At 51.4% G+C, this 17425-nt stretch overlaps 1 protein-coding gene and 2 non-coding genes across 3 annotated transcripts; all 3 read left to right on the forward strand.

The window, feature by feature from the left end:
- The first annotated feature begins 1593 nt into the window (after positions 1-1593).
- Positions 1594-4388, forward strand: LOC114705868 (heat shock 70 kDa protein 1A). The gene has a single exon (XM_028888019.2). It carries the CDS (start codon positions 1784-1786, stop codon positions 3710-3712), a length of 1929 nt encoding a protein of 642 aa, XP_028743852.1. The 5' UTR covers positions 1594-1783; the 3' UTR covers positions 3713-4388.
- A 3320-nt stretch (positions 4389-7708) lies between these two features.
- LOC114705907 lies at positions 7709-7771 on the forward strand. The gene has a single exon (XR_003736455.1). It is a non-coding gene; the product is annotated as a small nucleolar RNA SNORD48 (small nucleolar RNA).
- A 740-nt stretch (positions 7772-8511) lies between these two features.
- On the forward strand, positions 8512-8577 carry LOC114705906. Its single transcript, XR_003736454.1, has one exon. It is a non-coding gene; the product is annotated as a small nucleolar RNA SNORD52 (small nucleolar RNA).
- The last annotated feature ends 8848 nt before the right edge of the window (positions 8578-17425 follow it).

Raw genomic sequence — 17425 nt, forward strand, 5'->3', positions numbered from 1 at the left:
AGGCTGGAGGATCGAGGACTTGAGGCCAGCCTTGACTACTACACAGTAAGTCCAGGGACAGCCTGGGCTGCATGAGACCCTACCAAAATAAATAAATAAATAAAAAATAAAAGGAAAAAAAAGATTCATGTATATAGTCTCTCCCTGCTGTGGATTGTTACCTGTTACCTCAGAACTAAGGTTCTAATACACCCTCGTTTTTTTTCCTTTTTTGAGAGAGACAGGCTCTAATGTAGCCCAGGCTGGCCTCAAACTCCTGATCCTCCTGCCTGCACCTCCCAAGCACGGGCCGTCATACCCAGCAGCCTCTTACTGCGGTTTCAGGGATCTAACTAGGGTCTTTACTCCTTACACAGGAGGAGGAAGAGGGGCAGGGGGCAAGGAAGAAGATCACTGACAACTCATGTACTTATGATCGAAGCAGGAACAGATGAGGCACTGAACGTTGGGTCTCACCCAACACTTGGCTTTAAATGCACTGTGAGGTGTGATGCTACCCGAGGTCTCTCCATCTACAGGAGGTGACTGGTGAGGGGCGGCGGGCACAGCCAGAAGAACCAAAGGGCTCTAAGTTAACCCTGACCTTGGTACCGCGGTCACAGAAAGAAAGGTGCCTGGCGAAGAGCTGCGCGAAGGAAAAGCCACACTGGCATTCTCCACTTTCTTTAAAATGTTTTCAGACAGGGTCCCGTGTGTAACGTGGCTGGCCCTGGACTCGCCGCAGTCCTCCTGCCTCAGCCTCTCAGACGCTGGGGTGACGGGTGCGAGCCACGACGCCCCGCCAACTTCTATGGAAAGTTTTTTTTCCTTACTAATGCCAGGCTGCAGCCTGGGGCACAGGGAGTGGCCGCGTCCTGGCACGGTGCGCTCAGCCTGCCCTCCCGCGGCTGCTGGGACGCCTTCCTTATTCGGGTCCCAGGTCCCCCGCCCCGAGAACCAGCGCTTACACACCGATTTTCTCCCGCACACCCGAGGACCCCTGCGCGGCCATCTACTGCTGACTCGTACGGTGACCGCGACGTAAACACCCCAGAGCAAACACACTGTCCTGCGTGAGCGCCTCTCTCTTTCCCCTGTAAACCGAAGATGGGAAAGAACCGACCGACAGACATTCCTCGGGCGGCCGGGCGCTGTCACTCCACGCAGCCAGGACCCAATCACAGCCCCTTTCGGCCAAGCGTTATCCCGCCTCCTTGGAGAAACTGTCTGTGTTCCCGACCTGTGGAAGAGGTGAGGACGCCTTAAACCCCTCGCTGGTCGGAGCCCCACACGCCTCTCCCGGCCCAGCACCTCCAGGCGCTGACCCTTCCCGAGCTTCACTCCGAGAGGCCGCCGCCGTCCGTCGCCATGGCGACAGCACGTCCGGCCGGCCGCCTCGCCCCGCCCCCTCCCCGCCCCCCCAGGAACCCCGCTTCTCCAGCGGAACCCAGGAGTGTCTGGAGAGTTCTGGACCGGGGCGGCTCCCTCCACACCGGTGACTCACCAGACGCAAAGCTGCTGGAAGATTCCGGTCCCCACGGCCGCCTCCGGCTCGCCGATTGGCCCGGGGGAGGGCGGGCGGGGCCGGAGGGCGCTCCATAAAGGCGCGGGGCGGCGCGCAGAGCTCCAGACGCAGATTGCAGTCCCAGCCAGCAGTCTCCGGTTCCCGTCGGAGCGCAGAGAAGCGGAGCAGCGCGATCCCGACCCCCGGCCAGGACCAGCCTCCCCCGGAGCCTCCCCGACGCAGAGCGCAGCCTCCCCGACGCAGAGCGCCGAACCCCGGCAGCGGACAGCCAGCGGCGCCATGGCCAAGAGCACGGCGATCGGCATCGACCTGGGCACCACCTACTCGTGCGTGGGCGTGTTCCAGCACGGCAAGGTGGAGATCATCGCCAACGACCAGGGCAACCGCACGACCCCCAGCTACGTGGCCTTCACCGACACCGAGCGGCTCATCGGCGACGCGGCCAAGAACCAGGTGGCGCTGAACCCGCAGAACACCGTGTTCGACGCGAAGCGGCTGATCGGCCGCAAGTTCGGCGACGCGGTGGTGCAGTCGGACATGAAGCACTGGCCCTTCCAGGTGGTGAGCGACGGCGACAAGCCCAAGGTGCAGGTGAGCTACAAGGGCGAGACGCGGGCCTTCTACCCCGAGGAGATCTCGTCCATGGTGCTGACGAAGATGAAGGAGATCGCCGAGGCATACCTGGGCCACCCGGTGACCAACGCGGTGATCACGGTGCCCGCCTACTTCAACGACTCGCAGCGGCAGGCCACGAAGGACGCGGGCGTGATCGCGGGCCTGAACGTGCTGCGCATCATCAACGAGCCCACGGCGGCCGCCATCGCCTACGGCCTGGACCGGTCCGGCAAGGGGGAGCGCAACGTGCTCATCTTCGACCTGGGCGGCGGCACGTTCGACGTGTCCATCCTGACGATCGACGACGGCATCTTCGAGGTGAAGGCCACGGCGGGCGACACGCACCTGGGCGGGGAGGACTTCGACAACCGGCTGGTGAGCCACTTCGTGGAGGAGTTCAAGAGGAAGCACAAGAAGGACATCAGCCAGAACAAGCGCGCCGTGCGGCGCCTGCGCACGGCCTGCGAGCGCGCCAAGAGGACCCTGTCGTCCAGCACGCAGGCCAGCCTGGAGATCGACTCCCTGTTCGAGGGCATCGACTTCTACACGTCCATCACGCGGGCGCGCTTCGAGGAGCTGTGCTCGGACCTGTTCCGCGGCACGCTGGAGCCCGTGGAGAAGGCGCTGCGCGACGCCAAGCTGGACAAGGCGCAGATCCACGACCTGGTGCTGGTGGGCGGCTCCACGCGCATCCCCAAGGTGCAGAAGCTGCTGCAGGACTTCTTCAACGGGCGCGACCTCAACAAGAGCATCAACCCGGACGAGGCGGTGGCCTACGGGGCGGCGGTGCAGGCGGCCATCCTGATGGGGGACAAGTCTGAGAACGTGCAGGACCTGCTGCTGCTGGACGTGGCGCCGCTGTCGCTGGGCCTGGAGACGGCGGGCGGCGTGATGACGGCGCTCATCAAGCGCAACTCCACCATCCCCACCAAGCAGACGCAGACCTTCACCACCTACTCGGACAACCAGCCCGGGGTGCTGATCCAGGTCTATGAGGGCGAGAGGGCCATGACGCGCGACAACAACCTGCTGGGGCGCTTCGAGCTCAGCGGCATCCCGCCGGCGCCCCGGGGCGTGCCCCAGATCGAGGTGACCTTCGACATCGACGCCAACGGCATCCTGAACGTCACGGCCACCGACAAGAGCACGGGCAAGGCCAACAAGATCACCATCACCAACGACAAGGGCCGGCTGAGCAAGGAGGAGATCGAGCGCATGGTGCAGGAGGCCGAGAGGTACAAGGCGGAGGACGAGGTGCAGCGGGAGAGGGTGGCGGCCAAGAACGCGCTCGAGTCCTACGCCTTCAACATGAAGAGCGCCGTGGAGGACGAGGGCCTCAAGGGCAAGATCAGCGAGGCCGACAAGAAGAAGGTGCTGGACAAGTGCCAGGAGGTCATCTCCTGGCTGGACGCCAACACGCTGGCCGAGAAGGAGGAGTTCGTGCACAAGCGTGAGGAGCTGGAGAAGGTGTGCAGCCCCATCATCAGCGGGCTGTACCAGCAGGGTGCGGGTGCCCCCGGGGCTGGGGGCTTCGGGGCCCAGGCGCCCAAGGGCAGCTCTGGGTCAGGGCCCACCATCGAGGAGGTGGATTAGAGGCCCTTCCTTGCCCTCCTGGGGTCATCTAGGACACGCACTGGTGGCCCTTGAGGACTGCCCTTGCACTGGGTATTGTCAGGGTTGGTCCCTGAGTTCATGCTGAAGTTACAGCCTTTCATAAGGTAATTGAGTTGACTGTTAAATTTTGTATGTTTATATTCTTTATATGCACATTAACATTGCCAGCTTCTCTGTGTACAGTATTTTATTCTTAACAGAGTAAGGGGATTTTGTTCGTACACCTAGTGATGGGTAAAATTTAAAGAATTTTTTAGTTTTGAGATCCAGTGGCCTGGGAGGACACCGTCTTGCTGCTCAGGGACCCATGAGAGTCTCAGGGTCTGGTCCCAATACTGAGCAGCTGGAGTTGATATTCTCTTCCTTACACTGCAGACATCTTTGAGACAAACTGGCTTTCAGAAGTCCTTTGCACTATGTATTGCCTAACTTTAGTCTTCTGTACTTAAAACTTTTATTATGTGCTTGTCCTGATTATAGTTTTGTGGTATAACTCATACATTCTTTGCATTAATCCAAGTACTGTAAAGATGGCATTTTCCTGCCACCAGAGAAATCAACACTGCCACCCTGTGTAGATTTTCTTATTTGCAACATTACAAAGTTAGAAAAATTTTTTTATAACTTAACTATTCAAAATAAACTGTTACAACTATGTCTTCTCATTGTGTTTGTTGGGAGGGTCAGTGAGTTCTGGGTTTGTGTGGACTAGGGATGTCCACGAAAGGTGTTTGGGGAATTTTATTAGAATTTAAGTGTGGGTTTTCTGTGCTAGGCAGATCTAAGTTGCAGGTTCTCACTTTGAGGACAGGGCTCATTTACGGGAATGTAGGAGTGCTGCTGTAATTACTTCGGGACCACTGGTAGAGGGCATCCTGGGGCTCTGACAGCTCTGAACTCTACCCCTGCCCTCCCAGGTGTTTCTCAGCCTGTGGTCCAAGACCCCTTTTGGGGTGGAAGGACCCTTTCACAGGGGTCATCTAAGACCATCAGAAAACTGATATTTGCATTGATTCATAACGGTTGCAAAGTTACAGTTATGAAGTAGCAACGAAAATAGTTTTATGGTTGGGGGTCACCACGACATGAGGATCTGTATTACAGGGTCGCAGCATCAGGAAGGCTGAGAATCGCTGCTTTAGAGCACTGTGCATACTAGACAAGGGCTTCGTCACGGAGCTATGTAGCCCTCAACCCCCTGGCTGAGATTGTACACTTTGCCACCAGGCAGTAGGTCTGGCTATCTTTTTTTTTTTTTTTTTTTTTTTTTTTGGTGGTGATAGGGCTGTTTGTGGGGGGGGGGAGAAAGAGAGAGAGAGAGAGGAGAGATAGTCTTTCTATATAGCTCTGACTGTGCTGGAAATGGATGTTTAGATCTGGCTGGCCTGGAACTCACTGATATCCACCTGCCTCTGCCTCTGGAGTGCTGGGATTAAAGGTGTGTACCACCACCGCCCAGCTGCTTCTGGCTCTCAAATGCTGGGATTATGGGCACATACTATCACACACACTCACTCTGTCCCCACTCCTCTTTCCAGGCAGTTAGCTTGGTGAAATAACATTTAGCATGCCCAAGGCCTGAATTAGCAGGCAGAAAGAGGGGTTATAAAGGCTTTCATCGAAAGTCTTTGATGCATGGACCTCCATCCTACTGTGTCACATCAAACTCATCCTTTGAGAGCTGGGGAGTGTACCTCAATGATGGAATGTTCCCTTAGCAGGCATCAGGCCCTAAATTCACTCCCCAGCTCCACTGGGAATAAATCACTTAGCTGGGCCATATGTCAACCACCTGTATCCTAGCATGTTCATATTGGCCAATGTAAGCCCACTGTGGGGTGAGGAAGCCATCAGCAATGGCTTAATGCCAAAAAATAATTTCTGAGGCCATGGCAATTACGTTCATGAATTGCTCATTTGAGAAATGGTTTACTGCTAAACCATACCAGACTGTTAGAAGTCATTTCTGGCCTGTACATGTACTGATTGGAATTGAAAGCAGCCTCTTCCCATATCACTCCCAGGTGGAACTTGGGGCTCTAGGAACTGAGAAATTTATCAAATAATTACTCTAGGAATCTTACATTTAAAAAAGTTTCTATTATGTTTTTAAGGCTGGATCTCTGTGTAGCGCTGACTGGCCTGGAACTCACAGAAATCTGCCTGCCCCTGTCTCCCAAGTGCTGGGATTAGAGGCCTGTGCCGCCACCACCACACTCACCCTTACGAGGGATTTTTGATGGAAGGCTGCAACCTTCAAGGGAGGGAGGGCAGGTGGAATAATTGAAAAAAGTACAGTGGTCATCCAAATTTTATTTTTATCTTGTTTCTGAGTCGGAGTCTCAGAGCCCAGACGGGCCCTGCGCTCCATAAAGGGCACTGCACAGCCCTCCAGATTTGTTTACTTTTGTTTTTCTGAGACAGGGGTCTCTGTGTAGCTCTGGCTGTCCTAGAACTCCACTCTGTAGACCAGGCTGGCTTCGAATTCTGAGATTTGCTGTCTCTGCCTCCTGAGTGCTGGGATTAAATTGTGCACCACTACCTCCCAGCTAAAATGTGTCTTTTTTAAAATGAAGCCACAGCAGCTCTTAGTGGCTCACACATGTAATTCCAGCATTTAGGAAATGGCGGCAGGAGTGTTGAAAGGTACAGAATTGCTGTCTCAAAAAAAAAAAAAAAAAAAAAGACAAAGGGGGCTGGAGAAATGGCCGGGTGGTTAAGAGCACTTACTGCTCTTCCAGGGAACCTGGGTTCAGTGCCCAGCACCCACAGCCTGGGGCTCACAACTTCCTGTTAACTCCAGTTCCAAAGGATCCAAAGCGCTATGGCTGGCCTGGGCAGGGCACGTTGTGCACACACATATACACAAATAAAATTAATTTCTTTTTTCAAGACAGGATTTCTCCTGGATGTCCTGAACTCACTCTGTAGACCAGGCTGGCCTGGAACTCACAGAGATCCGCCTGCCTCTGCCTCCCGAGTGCTGGGATTAAAGGCGTGCGCCACCGCCGCCCGGAGACAACACTAATTTTTAAAAACTTTTTAAAAAATGACACAGGTGTCTGGGCGTGTAGCGGGTCCCGCCTGTAATTCTAAGCATGGCTGGAACCCACCTTGCACTATACAGTTCCAAATGAGCCGGGAACACGGCGGGGGTCGGCGAGGAGAAAGGCTTACTAGTCAATAAAGCTTTTGTTTTTTAATAAAGAGGACGTAGAGCAGAAGCTGAGATGCAAAGTCAGACCCTTCTGGCTGGAGATGACTGAGTCCCCAGAGCAGACCGGATCCTAAGAAGAGCAGAGTCACTGCAGCCACGAACCTCGGGGGCCAGGGAGCGCACGCACCGCGCCGGCTCCCCGGGGTCTTTATCCCGCCTTGGCCGCCTAGGCCGCCTGTTTCCATTTATTTTTTTTTTTCCTTTTCTCTGGTAATTTACCAGAATCCACAAGTCCTGTATATGACTCTCTACCCAGAAGAGAGACATAATTCCACTCGTTCTTTCCTCATTTGCCAGCGCGACCCGGTCAGGCATATCAGAAGACGAGCACGGCGTCAGGACCCCGGGCTGGCGCGGCTATAAAGAGCGTGGGCGGGCGCGGGGCGCTCTCTTTGCGCGCGCGCCTGCAGCTCTGCGGTTCTCTGCTCCCTTTGTCGGTCTCTGCGGTGCACCGACCGGCCTCGTGCAGCAGGTACCCCGGCCCCGGTGGGGAGGGAAGGAAGGCGCTGCGGCGCGGGGCTGGGCGGGATGACCCCCATTTGCAGACTAGAGTTTCTGATGTCTCCGTGACGCCAGCCTTGGAGCTGACCCAGCCCGGGCTGAGCCACGCCGGCCGTGGTCTCTCGGACCCGTGCTCACGTCCCGCTCTCTTCCTCCCCAGGCCCCCGATCGTCGCCCGCCACCCCCGGAGGCACGATGGTGAGTGGATGGTGCCCGTGCAGGGCGGGGTGCGGAGGGGCTGGCCCCGGGGGAACGACGGTAATGATGACCCCTGGTGAGTCTGAGTGTCTCGCTGACGCCATCACCGCAGCGCGCTGACCGCCCCCGGGTCCAGGATCGGCGGCGACCGGGGTTCTGGGCTCTCGTTCTTAGCGATTTGCTTCTGTGTCTCCCTGTTAGGGGTTGGAGGACACCCGCTGGCCGCTTACCCCTGAAGAAAGGTTCGTTCCTCTCGGGGTTTCATTAATATTTGCCTATCTCCTTTATTCCTTCCTGTGCATTTCTCTGGGGCCGTCAGAACGCCTGTGATTGGGGTTCTAGACTGCCATGTGGTTGCTGGGACTTTGAGTTCGGGTCCTCTGGAAGAGCAGTCAGTGCTCTTAACCGCTGGGCCATTTCTCCAGCCTCCTTGCTGGATTCCTAAGATAGAGCAGGCCTTGCAGCCAGCCTCTCACAGATCCCATAACTCCGAACTTCTAATGGCTGGGATTAAAGCCATTATATTTGTAGGTCAGACATTTTCTCTGGACCATTCGGGTTGCAGGGAGGTGGTCGAATATGGTGGGCTTTTGGGGTTTTTGTACTTGGCTTTGGAGTTGTACCGCCTCTTTCTCCTTAGTGTTTGTTGGGTTGTTTTTTAAAGCAGTTAATGTTCCAGTGGCTGGGTGGTTTTGGAGTTCCTGTAATTCTCCTTCAGCCCCAAAGCCTGGGAATAAAAGCATGGGGTATCACAACCTGCTTTCTTGCCCCTCGGACTAACATTCCCTGGACTTCTCTTGTATCTATGTACTGAAACTGATGTATTGGAATATAATGCCCTTGATTCAGGTCTCCCTAAATTGGGAATGATGATTTCACAGACTAGAGTCTCTGACACTGGTCCTGATGTCAACTATAAATCTGACTCACTTAGGGAACCTGAATTCTTATTCTGGGTAATCCATTTATACCTCATTGGGATGGAACCCAGCGCTCTGGCTCTGCTGAGGTGTATAGCTGGCCCTTGCTTGTCATTGATTGTCTTATTTTCATCTCTAGAATGAGTTCTGAAGACTACACAGGGGCCTCGACCCCTCACCTAGATTTTGGGCTGACCTGAGGGACCCAGCCTAAGGTGAAGTTTGTCCTTGGAAGGAAGTGATCCGGATGGCGTGATTGTTCCTGCCCAATCCAGTGTCTAGTGGATGGCAAGCGCTTTCTCCTGCTTGCTGTGGTAAGTGTTCTGGTTAACCCTCTGTTACTCTAGTAAAATGGGCCAGGACTGCTAAAGACAACTTGAGGAATTTAAGGGGTTTGGCTTATTCTATGGAGGAATGCTGTACTTCTTTGTGACCTGTGACCACTGGGTGCTCATTAGTAAAGAGAATGCCCTGCAATCATACCTGTCACCAGGGCTTGTAAAGGTAACAGTCAGTGCTTTCCACTTTCTGTGGTGACCTCGTTGGGCTAGCCTGAGCTTTTCTGAGGGTCTTTGAGCTGGTGTGTTTCCTGCATAGCTCTTAAACATGCTCCTTTTCTGGAATTTTCAGGATTTTGTTGCTACAAAAGCTGACTGAAGTTGGGCATATCCTTAGAATTTTGTTTTTACTGGGTGTCAACAGCTGTCAATGCTAGACCACATCAGCTGGATATGATGGCGACTGTTACCAGAGTGGACCAGAACGTCACCCATTTGGGTAGTATGATGGCTTGTCATTGTTTTCTCTGAAAGGTTCTAATAAAATACTTTAAATTTAATTGGTTGATTATCTGTGTGGGTGTAGTATCAAGAGATTTATTGCAAGTAAAAGTTCCTGGGTCCTACCACAAGGTCCAAATAAAGTTTGACCTGTTTGTATGTGTGCTACAAAGGTGTCTGTCCCCACAGGCATCGGATAGGCAGGCGCTCAGGTCCTCTTGGGATCCCTTGGAGCTTTTGTGGTCTATTCTCATGCAAGAGATCCGAATGGGCTCTGAATTTGAGGTTCCAAGTAGGCAAACCCCACAGGTTTGCTACACCTGCTGGCTAGTTGTGGCTGTTAGCAGACAAGACTGGACATGGAAGGTCACGGTGTATCACCATGTGACCCCTTTGGTCTAGAAGTAGAACAATGCAATTTTGTAAAAGTTCTGTAAGTACTGCACATGGGGTCAAGCTGACCTCAGTTTTAGCCCATGGTCAAGAAATGATTTCACTTATCCCACTGCCTTGAACAAAGGTATCAGTGCTGAACAATCTCCAGTCTGCCTCCCCTCCCCCATGCCTGCTACTGTCTAAAGAGTAGGACAGCATCAAATCTCATGGAAAAGGGTCTGGGTCTCTAACCACCGCGTGTTTGCAGCATTTCACCCACCAGGTAACTGGTGTACCTATGGGGAGGGGTGGGAGAGTTGCCATGTTAGCCAGGGAACTCCAGCCAGTGCTTGCCTAGCATACCAGAAGGTAGGGATTCCATCCCGGCACCAAGTAAACTGGTAATATTGGAGAGGTAAAGGCAGAAGGATCAGATAAGGTCATTCAGGGTTTCTCTCCGTAGCTTTGCGCCTTTCCTGGAACTCACTTGGTAGCCCAGCCTGGCCTCGAACTCACAGAGATCCGCCTGTCTCTGCCTCCCAAGTGCTGGGATTAAAGGCGTGAGCCACCACCACCGCCCGGCTTTTTTTTTCTTTTTTTTTTGACAGGCCTTATCTTAAACCAAAACAAGGAATGTGGGAAAGACTAATAGGGAGTGGGAGTTGAAAGGTGTGGCAGCTATTAGGATATAATATACACATGTATGAAACTGAAGAGAATAGTGTCTCTGGCTTTTCTAGGCAGGCCTCAAACCTGGTCTCTAGTGCTGGGATTAAAAGTGTAGGCCACCACCACCCAGCATACTTTTAAAGAATCTAGATACAATTTTTTTTTTTTTTTTTTTTTTTTTTTAATGCTGTGCTGTTCAAGATAACTAACCATAGGTCCCTGGCCTCCAAGTACTCACACAGGAAGTGTTTCAGGGAGGGATGAAAGACTGGGTACCACCTGTAATTGCAGCACTCTTGTCTCGGATATGTGTTTGGGTTGTGCTCAGTGTCCCAACGCCAGGTAGTTTAAAGTAATATCCAAGACAGGCAGTGGTGCATACCTGTAATCCCAGCATTTGGGAGTAGAGACGGGAGGATCAGGAGTTCAGGGTGATCCTTAGTTACATAGAGGCTAGCATGGGACACAAGATACCCATTTCAAAAAAATGACCACCTTTTTTGTTGATTTTATGTGCATTGATGTTTTGCCTGCATGTGTGTCTGTGAGGGTATCAGATCTTGGAGGTACAGACAGTTGTTAGCTGCCATGTGGATGTTGGGAATTGAACCCCAGGTCCTCTGGACCTGGAGCAGTTGGTGTTCTTATCCGCTGAGGCATCCCTCCAGCTCCTGGACTTGACACAGCAATTAAGTACACGTGAATTCACAGAAGCTGTGGTTGGTAACACAAGACTTGGCCCATGGACATCTGTGCTGGTGTGAGGAGCCGTGGGGAGGCCTCATTCTTCCCTGAAGAGCTGTGGGCAGTTAGTGGTTGCTGGGGAAACCATTTATTTTTTTTTTAATTTTAAATAAATTACAAATTTATGTGTGCATGTTTTGCCTCCATGTATGTCTGTGCTCGACCCTTCTGACTTCTGAGGGTGCCAGGCAAAACACTTACATGCATAAAATAAATAAATCTAAAACAATTTTTAAGTTTTAGGCCAGGCTACTTAGCCACGAGTGATTTTAGACAAAGGGGAGCCATGGAACATTAACACTGTTTCCCTCCCTAACAGGAAAGTGGTTTTTTGCTAATCACTTGATTGGCTTTTTCCCTTTGAAATTGTCCCATCTCTAACTGGCAAGGTGGGGAACAGGGGAAGGTGGTGGGGTACAGTCAGAGCTGGGGATCCGGTTCAACCAGGAAGGCAAACGTTTGCCACCAAGCCTGAGGACCTGACTTTGATTGCCGGCACCCACTTGGTGGATGTTATTTTCTGACCTACACACACACACACACACACATACAAATAAAAAGTTAAAATCATTCAACTTTAAAAGAATGTTAAGCTGGGCGGTGGTGGCGCACGCCTTTAATCCCAGCACTTGGGAGGCAGAGCCAGGAGGATCTCTGAGTTTGAGGCCAGCCTGGGCTACCAAGTGAGTTCTAGGAAAGGCGCAAAGATACACAGAGAAACCCTGTCTCGATTAAAAAAAAAAAAAAAAAAAAAGAATGTTTTAGCTGGGTGAGGAGACACACACTTTTTTTTTTTTCCTTTTTTGGGACAGGGTTCCTCTGTGTAGCTTTGCGCCTTTACTGGGACTCACTTGGTAGCCCAGGCTGGCCTCGAACTCACAGAGATCCGCCTGACTCTGCCTCCCGAGTGCTGGGATTAAAGGCGTGCGCCACCACCACCGGCTGAGACACACACTTTTAAGCCCAGTACTCGAAGGCAGAGGCAGGTGGCTCTCTGAGTTTGAGGCACAGTCTGAGGTACATAGTGAGACCCTGTCTCAAAACAAAACCAGAAACAAACAAGAAAAAAACATTGTTAGGTGTATGGATAATTTGCTGGCATGTGTATCACATGCATGCAATTCCCATAGTGGCCAGAAGAGGATGCCAGATCACCTGGGCTTGTAATTACAGACTGTAGCATCCTGTTTTCAACCTGGGTCATCTGGAAGAACAGCCAGAGAGTGCTTGTGTGCTTGCTTTGTTTATTTGTTTGTTTGTTTGTTGAGACAGAGTCTCACTCTAGCCTGGCTGACCTGGGATGCATTGTGAGTTCCAGACTGTCCTTGAGCCAGAGATCGGCCTGTCTCTGCCTCTAAAGGTGTCAAACTGCACCCTGCCAAAACTGTGAACTTTTACTCTGATGGGTCTGTACTGCATATAATCTCTCACAATACTTGGTTGGGGTTTACAGCATATTGGGAACAGAAATGATTAGGATTCTGGAGGTAGCTGGGCTACAGTGGCATAGGCCTTTAATCCCAGCACTCGAGAGGCAGAAGCAGGCAGATCTCTGAGTTTGAGGCCAGCCTGGTCTACAGAGTGAGTTCCAGGACAGCTAGGGCTGTTGCACAGAGAAACCCTGTCTCAAAAAAAACAAATAATAATAATAATAATAATAATAATAATAATAATAATAATAAAAGATTCTGGAGGTAGCCGAGTGGTAGTGGTAAGGTGGTGGCACACGCCTTTAATCCTAGCACTCCAGAGCAGAGGCAGGTGGATCTCTGAGTTGGAGGCCGGCCTGGTCTACAGAGGGAGTTCAGGACAGTCAGGCTATTACACAGAGAAACCCTGTCTTGAAAAGACAAAACAAAAAGATTCTGGAGGTAGAGGCTGGAGAGATGGTCAAGAGCACTGGCTGTTCCTATAAAAGACAAGAGTTTGAGTCCCAGCACCCACCTGATGGCTAACAACCACCTGTAACTCCAGTTCCACGGGATCCAGCATCTTCTGGCCTCTGTGGCAACAAATACATGGGATGCACAGACATACACGCAGGCAAAACACTCATACAAATAAAATTTAAAAAATAGAAAAAGGAAAGATTTTTAAAGCATACAGAATAATTTTTTCCTGCAAGTGCAAGACCCTGGGTTTGGTCCTCAGCTCCGGGGAGTTTGGGGGAGAGGGCCCAAGAAAGAAAGACTGAATACTTTTTTTTGTTTGTTTTATTCTTTTATAATTTACTTATTTTTATTTTATGTGCATTACTGCTTTGCCTGCATGTATGTCTATGTGACGGTGCCAGATCCCTTGGAATTATAAACAGTTGTGAGCTGCCATGTGGTTGCTGGGAATTGAACCCAGGTCCTTCAGAAAAGCAGCCAGTGCGCTTAACCACTGAGCCATCTCTCCAGCCACCACCACCACCACCCTTTTTTTTTTCTTTTTTCTTTTTTTTTTTTTGAGACAGGGTTTCTCTGTGTAACCCTGGCTCTGTATAGCCCTGGTCGTCCTGGAACTCACTCTGTAGATCAGGTTGGCCTCGAACTCACAGAGATCTAACTGCCTCTGGCTCCCAAGTGCTGGGATTAAAGGCGTGCTCCACCAGGGCCATGCCAGTTACTTAAAGTTAACTTTGACCAATTTAGTCACTCTTACAGTCCCCTCGTGTGTAGGTGACGAGAGCACCTCTTACTCTCACAGAGAACTTAATGCTGTATAACTTTTTTTTTTTTTTTTTTTGTATAATGCTCTTCAGAAGGCTTAGCACATGACTGAATTAGGTATGAAGGACAATCTTCCCAGACCGTCACTTACAAAGCCTATTCAGTACCTCACCTGCCCTTCCTGAACCCTTGGCATCCCTTCATAAATGGTCAACCATTCCTGTAAATGATCAGTCATTTATTCAAGGCCTCTTCTGCGTTCCTTTCCCTTCCTTCCAGATCAAACGGTCAGACCTCCCTTCTGGTGCCAGTTCAGGCATAAGACTGAACCACTGTTAGGGTATCAACAGCCACATGGGGCTTGGGATGTAGCTCAGGGGGTACCGTGTTTGCCTGGCATGCACAAAGCCCTGGAGAACCAAGGGCATGCCTGGCATCTCAGCACTTGGGAGGCACAGCTGGCAGGGTCAGAAGTTCAAGGTCAGCTTCAGCTGTACAGCTAGTTCTGAGCTGCATAAGATCTTCTCAAAAGCACTAGGGAGGCAGAGGCAGGCGGAGTTCAAAGCCAGCCTGGTCAATGTACTGAGATCCTAGAGCTGCATAGTGAGACCCTATCTCAAAAAAACAAAAACAAAAACAAAAACCCTCCAAATCCTTAAAAACACACAAACTGCTTTGGCTAAGTTGAGGTCATTGTCTGATCATTCCCATCCTCAAAGCTCACAGCTTCCTGTAATGAGGAAGTGTTTAAAAAGACGTCTGCTCCAATGTACCATCTTCATCAACCCGGCAGCCTTTATCCACACATCAGACGTGGAGCAATCACAGAACTATCATCCGTCCATACCGCCTTCCCCTCAGAGGCAATCTGCTGGAGCAGGCTGGAAACCCAGGCAGACATTGAGCTCCCCAGGCCTCCACCCTGGAGTTCTCACAGGTTCAGTCTCTCCACATGAAGCCTCCACAGGGCTGGGAACTGTGTAGCACCGTGCTTGGCCTAGGTCTTAATTGCCCTTACATACAGTTAAAATCTTAACTGTATTAAAATCACTAATGATAATGACGTTTCCTACATTCTTACCTCCAGTGTGCCTGGCGCTCATTTTCCTGTATGTAATCGAAGCCGGTGCAGCACAGTCCCTCAGCCACAGACATGGGACTCTGGCTGCCTGGAGCAAAGAACTGTCAGCCAGCTAGCAGCCAGACCACCCTCTGCCAGCACCAGAGAGCTTTGAGAGGACTGCACAGAGGCAGCTGGTTGCTCCGGACCCTGAAGGCATGTCCCCAGCCAGGGCTGTATGAAACAGTTTGTACCATTTTTAAAGTTATTTTATGTGTATGGGTGTTTTGGCTGTATGCATGTCCGGTACCATGTTTATGCCCAGTGCCTGAAGAGGCCAGTAGACGGTGATGGATGCTCTGGACCTGGAGTTACAGATGGTGGTGAACTGCCGTGTGGGTGCTGGGAATCAACGCCAGGTCCCTTGGAAGAGCAGCCTGTGTTCTTACACATGGAGCCGTCTCTCCAACCCCCTGTTCCAGAGATTTTTTGCTTTTGCAGCTTCTGGGAACTCTAAAAGACACCTCCACGACTCCTGCTTAGACCAGAAGGGGCACCTCCCACTGGTGAGCAGTGGGCCACCATCAGGGCATCACATTTGCAGCCATACATAGGATGGTTACGATAGGCATAATTATGACTTGGTTATTGTTTTCATTTGGAAATTAAGCATGACATAAGGAGTTATGTTTTTTTGTCAAGTTGACAAGGGATGGACTTGTGATGGCTGTTCCCGGTGGTCAACTTGACTTCATCTGGAAATAAGTAAAACCCAAGTGGCTGGGTACACCCGTGAGGACTTTTTTCTTTCTTTTTCTTGTTTTTTTTTTTTAATTATTTTTAATCATTCATTCATTCATTCATTCATTTATTGGTTTTTCCAGACAGGGTTTCTCTGTGTAGCTTTGAAGCCTGTCCTGGAACTCACTCTGTAGCCCAGGCTGGTCTTGAACTCACAGAGACCCGCCTGGCTCTGCCTCCCGAGTGCTGGGACTAAAGGCGTGCGCCATCACCACCACCCGATTTTTGTTTTTTATTTTTCTTTCTTTTTTTTTTTTTTTGGTTTTTTGAGACAGGGTTTCTCTGTGTAGCTTTGCGCCTTTCCTGGAGCTCACTTGGTAGCCCAGGCTGGCCTCGAACTCACAGAGATCCGCCTGGCTCTGCCTCCCGAGTGCTGGGATTAAAGGCGTGCGCCACCAACGCCTGGCTGTTTTTTATTTTTCGAGAACAGGGTTTCTCTGTGTAACAGCCCTGGCAGTCCTGGAACTCACTTTGTAGACCAGGTTGGCCTCGAACTCACAGAGATCTGCCTCCCAAGTGCTGGGATTAAAGGCGTGCGCCACCCCCGTCTGGCTCTTGTTTTTTTTTTTTTTTTTTTTTTTTTTTACACAACTCCTATGCTCAGGTTGGCCTGAACTTCACTATGTAAGGCAAACTGGCCTCAAATCCTGGAGCCTCTACTTTTGAAGTTCTGGGATTTTCGGCATCGCCACCATGCCCTGCTTAAAAACACAGCTTTGCTTGGTGATTCTCAAAGGGCTCAGCCAAGGCAAAAGTCAAAGCACCCACGGGGACACCTCACTGGAGTTCCCACGGCCGCTCTCCTGGAAAACAACTGTTTCCAGCTGAGCCAGAGCACAACACACAGGGGAATCCTGTCTCAGGGGCTCTGGCCAGCACAGCAACAGATGACTTCACAGCCGAGAACTCACACCACAGCCGGGCATGGTGGTCCCCACCTCTAACCCCTGCATGTGGGAAACTGAGGCAGGATTGTCTTTATTCAAGGCTATCCCAGGCTACATGGTAAATTCTATGCCAGCCTGGGTTACAGAGTGAGACTTTTTTTTTTTTGGTTTTTCGAGACAGGGTTTCTCTGTGTAGCTTTGGAGCCTGTCCTGGAACTCACTCTGTAGACCAGGCTGGCCTCAAACTCACAGAGATCCGCCTGCCTCTGCCTCCGGAGTGCTGGGACTAAAGGCGTGCGCTGCCGCCGCCGCCGCTGCCACCGCCGCTGCCACCGCCTGGCTATGCCAGGCAATTTTAATCCCAGTCTTTAATCCCAGCACTCGGGAGGCAGAGGCAGGCGGGTCTCAGAGTTCGAAGCCAGCCTGTTCTACAGAGTGAGATCCAGACAGCCCTAGCTACACAGAGAAATCCTGTCTGGAAAAAACAATAGACAGACAGGAGACAGACAGACAGACAGTGGCTCACAGAACCCCATAACTAGCTGAGGAGCTATTGGTTGCTGAAGGCTGTGAAGGCTGCTAGGGTATGGAGAATCAGGTCTAAAAATTTGTATTACCTTTGTGTGTGTGCATGTTTGTGCAGGAGTGTGTGTGTATGTGTGTGTGTATGTGTGTGTGCGCGTGTGTATATGTGTGTGTGCATGTGTGTGCACGCGCGTGCGTGCGTGCGTGTGTGTGTGTGTGTGTGTGTGTGTACGTGTGTGTGCATGTGTGTGTGTGTGTGTGTGTGTGTGTGTGCAGGAGTGTGTGTGTGTGTGTGTGTGTGTGTGTGTGTGTGTGTGTGTTCATGTGGGTACTTGTCGGGGTCAGAAGACAACTTAGCAGTC

This window comes from Peromyscus leucopus, chromosome 16_21, assembly GCF_004664715.2.
Source record: "Peromyscus leucopus breed LL Stock chromosome 16_21, UCI_PerLeu_2.1, whole genome shotgun sequence".
In the NCBI taxonomy this organism is placed as follows: Eukaryota; Metazoa; Chordata; class Mammalia; order Rodentia; family Cricetidae; genus Peromyscus; species Peromyscus leucopus.

Excerpts from the sequence above, each read along its gene's own strand:
- LOC114705868 (XM_028888019.2), top strand. The coding sequence starts at position 1,784 with ATGGCCAAGAGCACGGCGATCGGCATCGACCTGGGCACCACCTACTCG.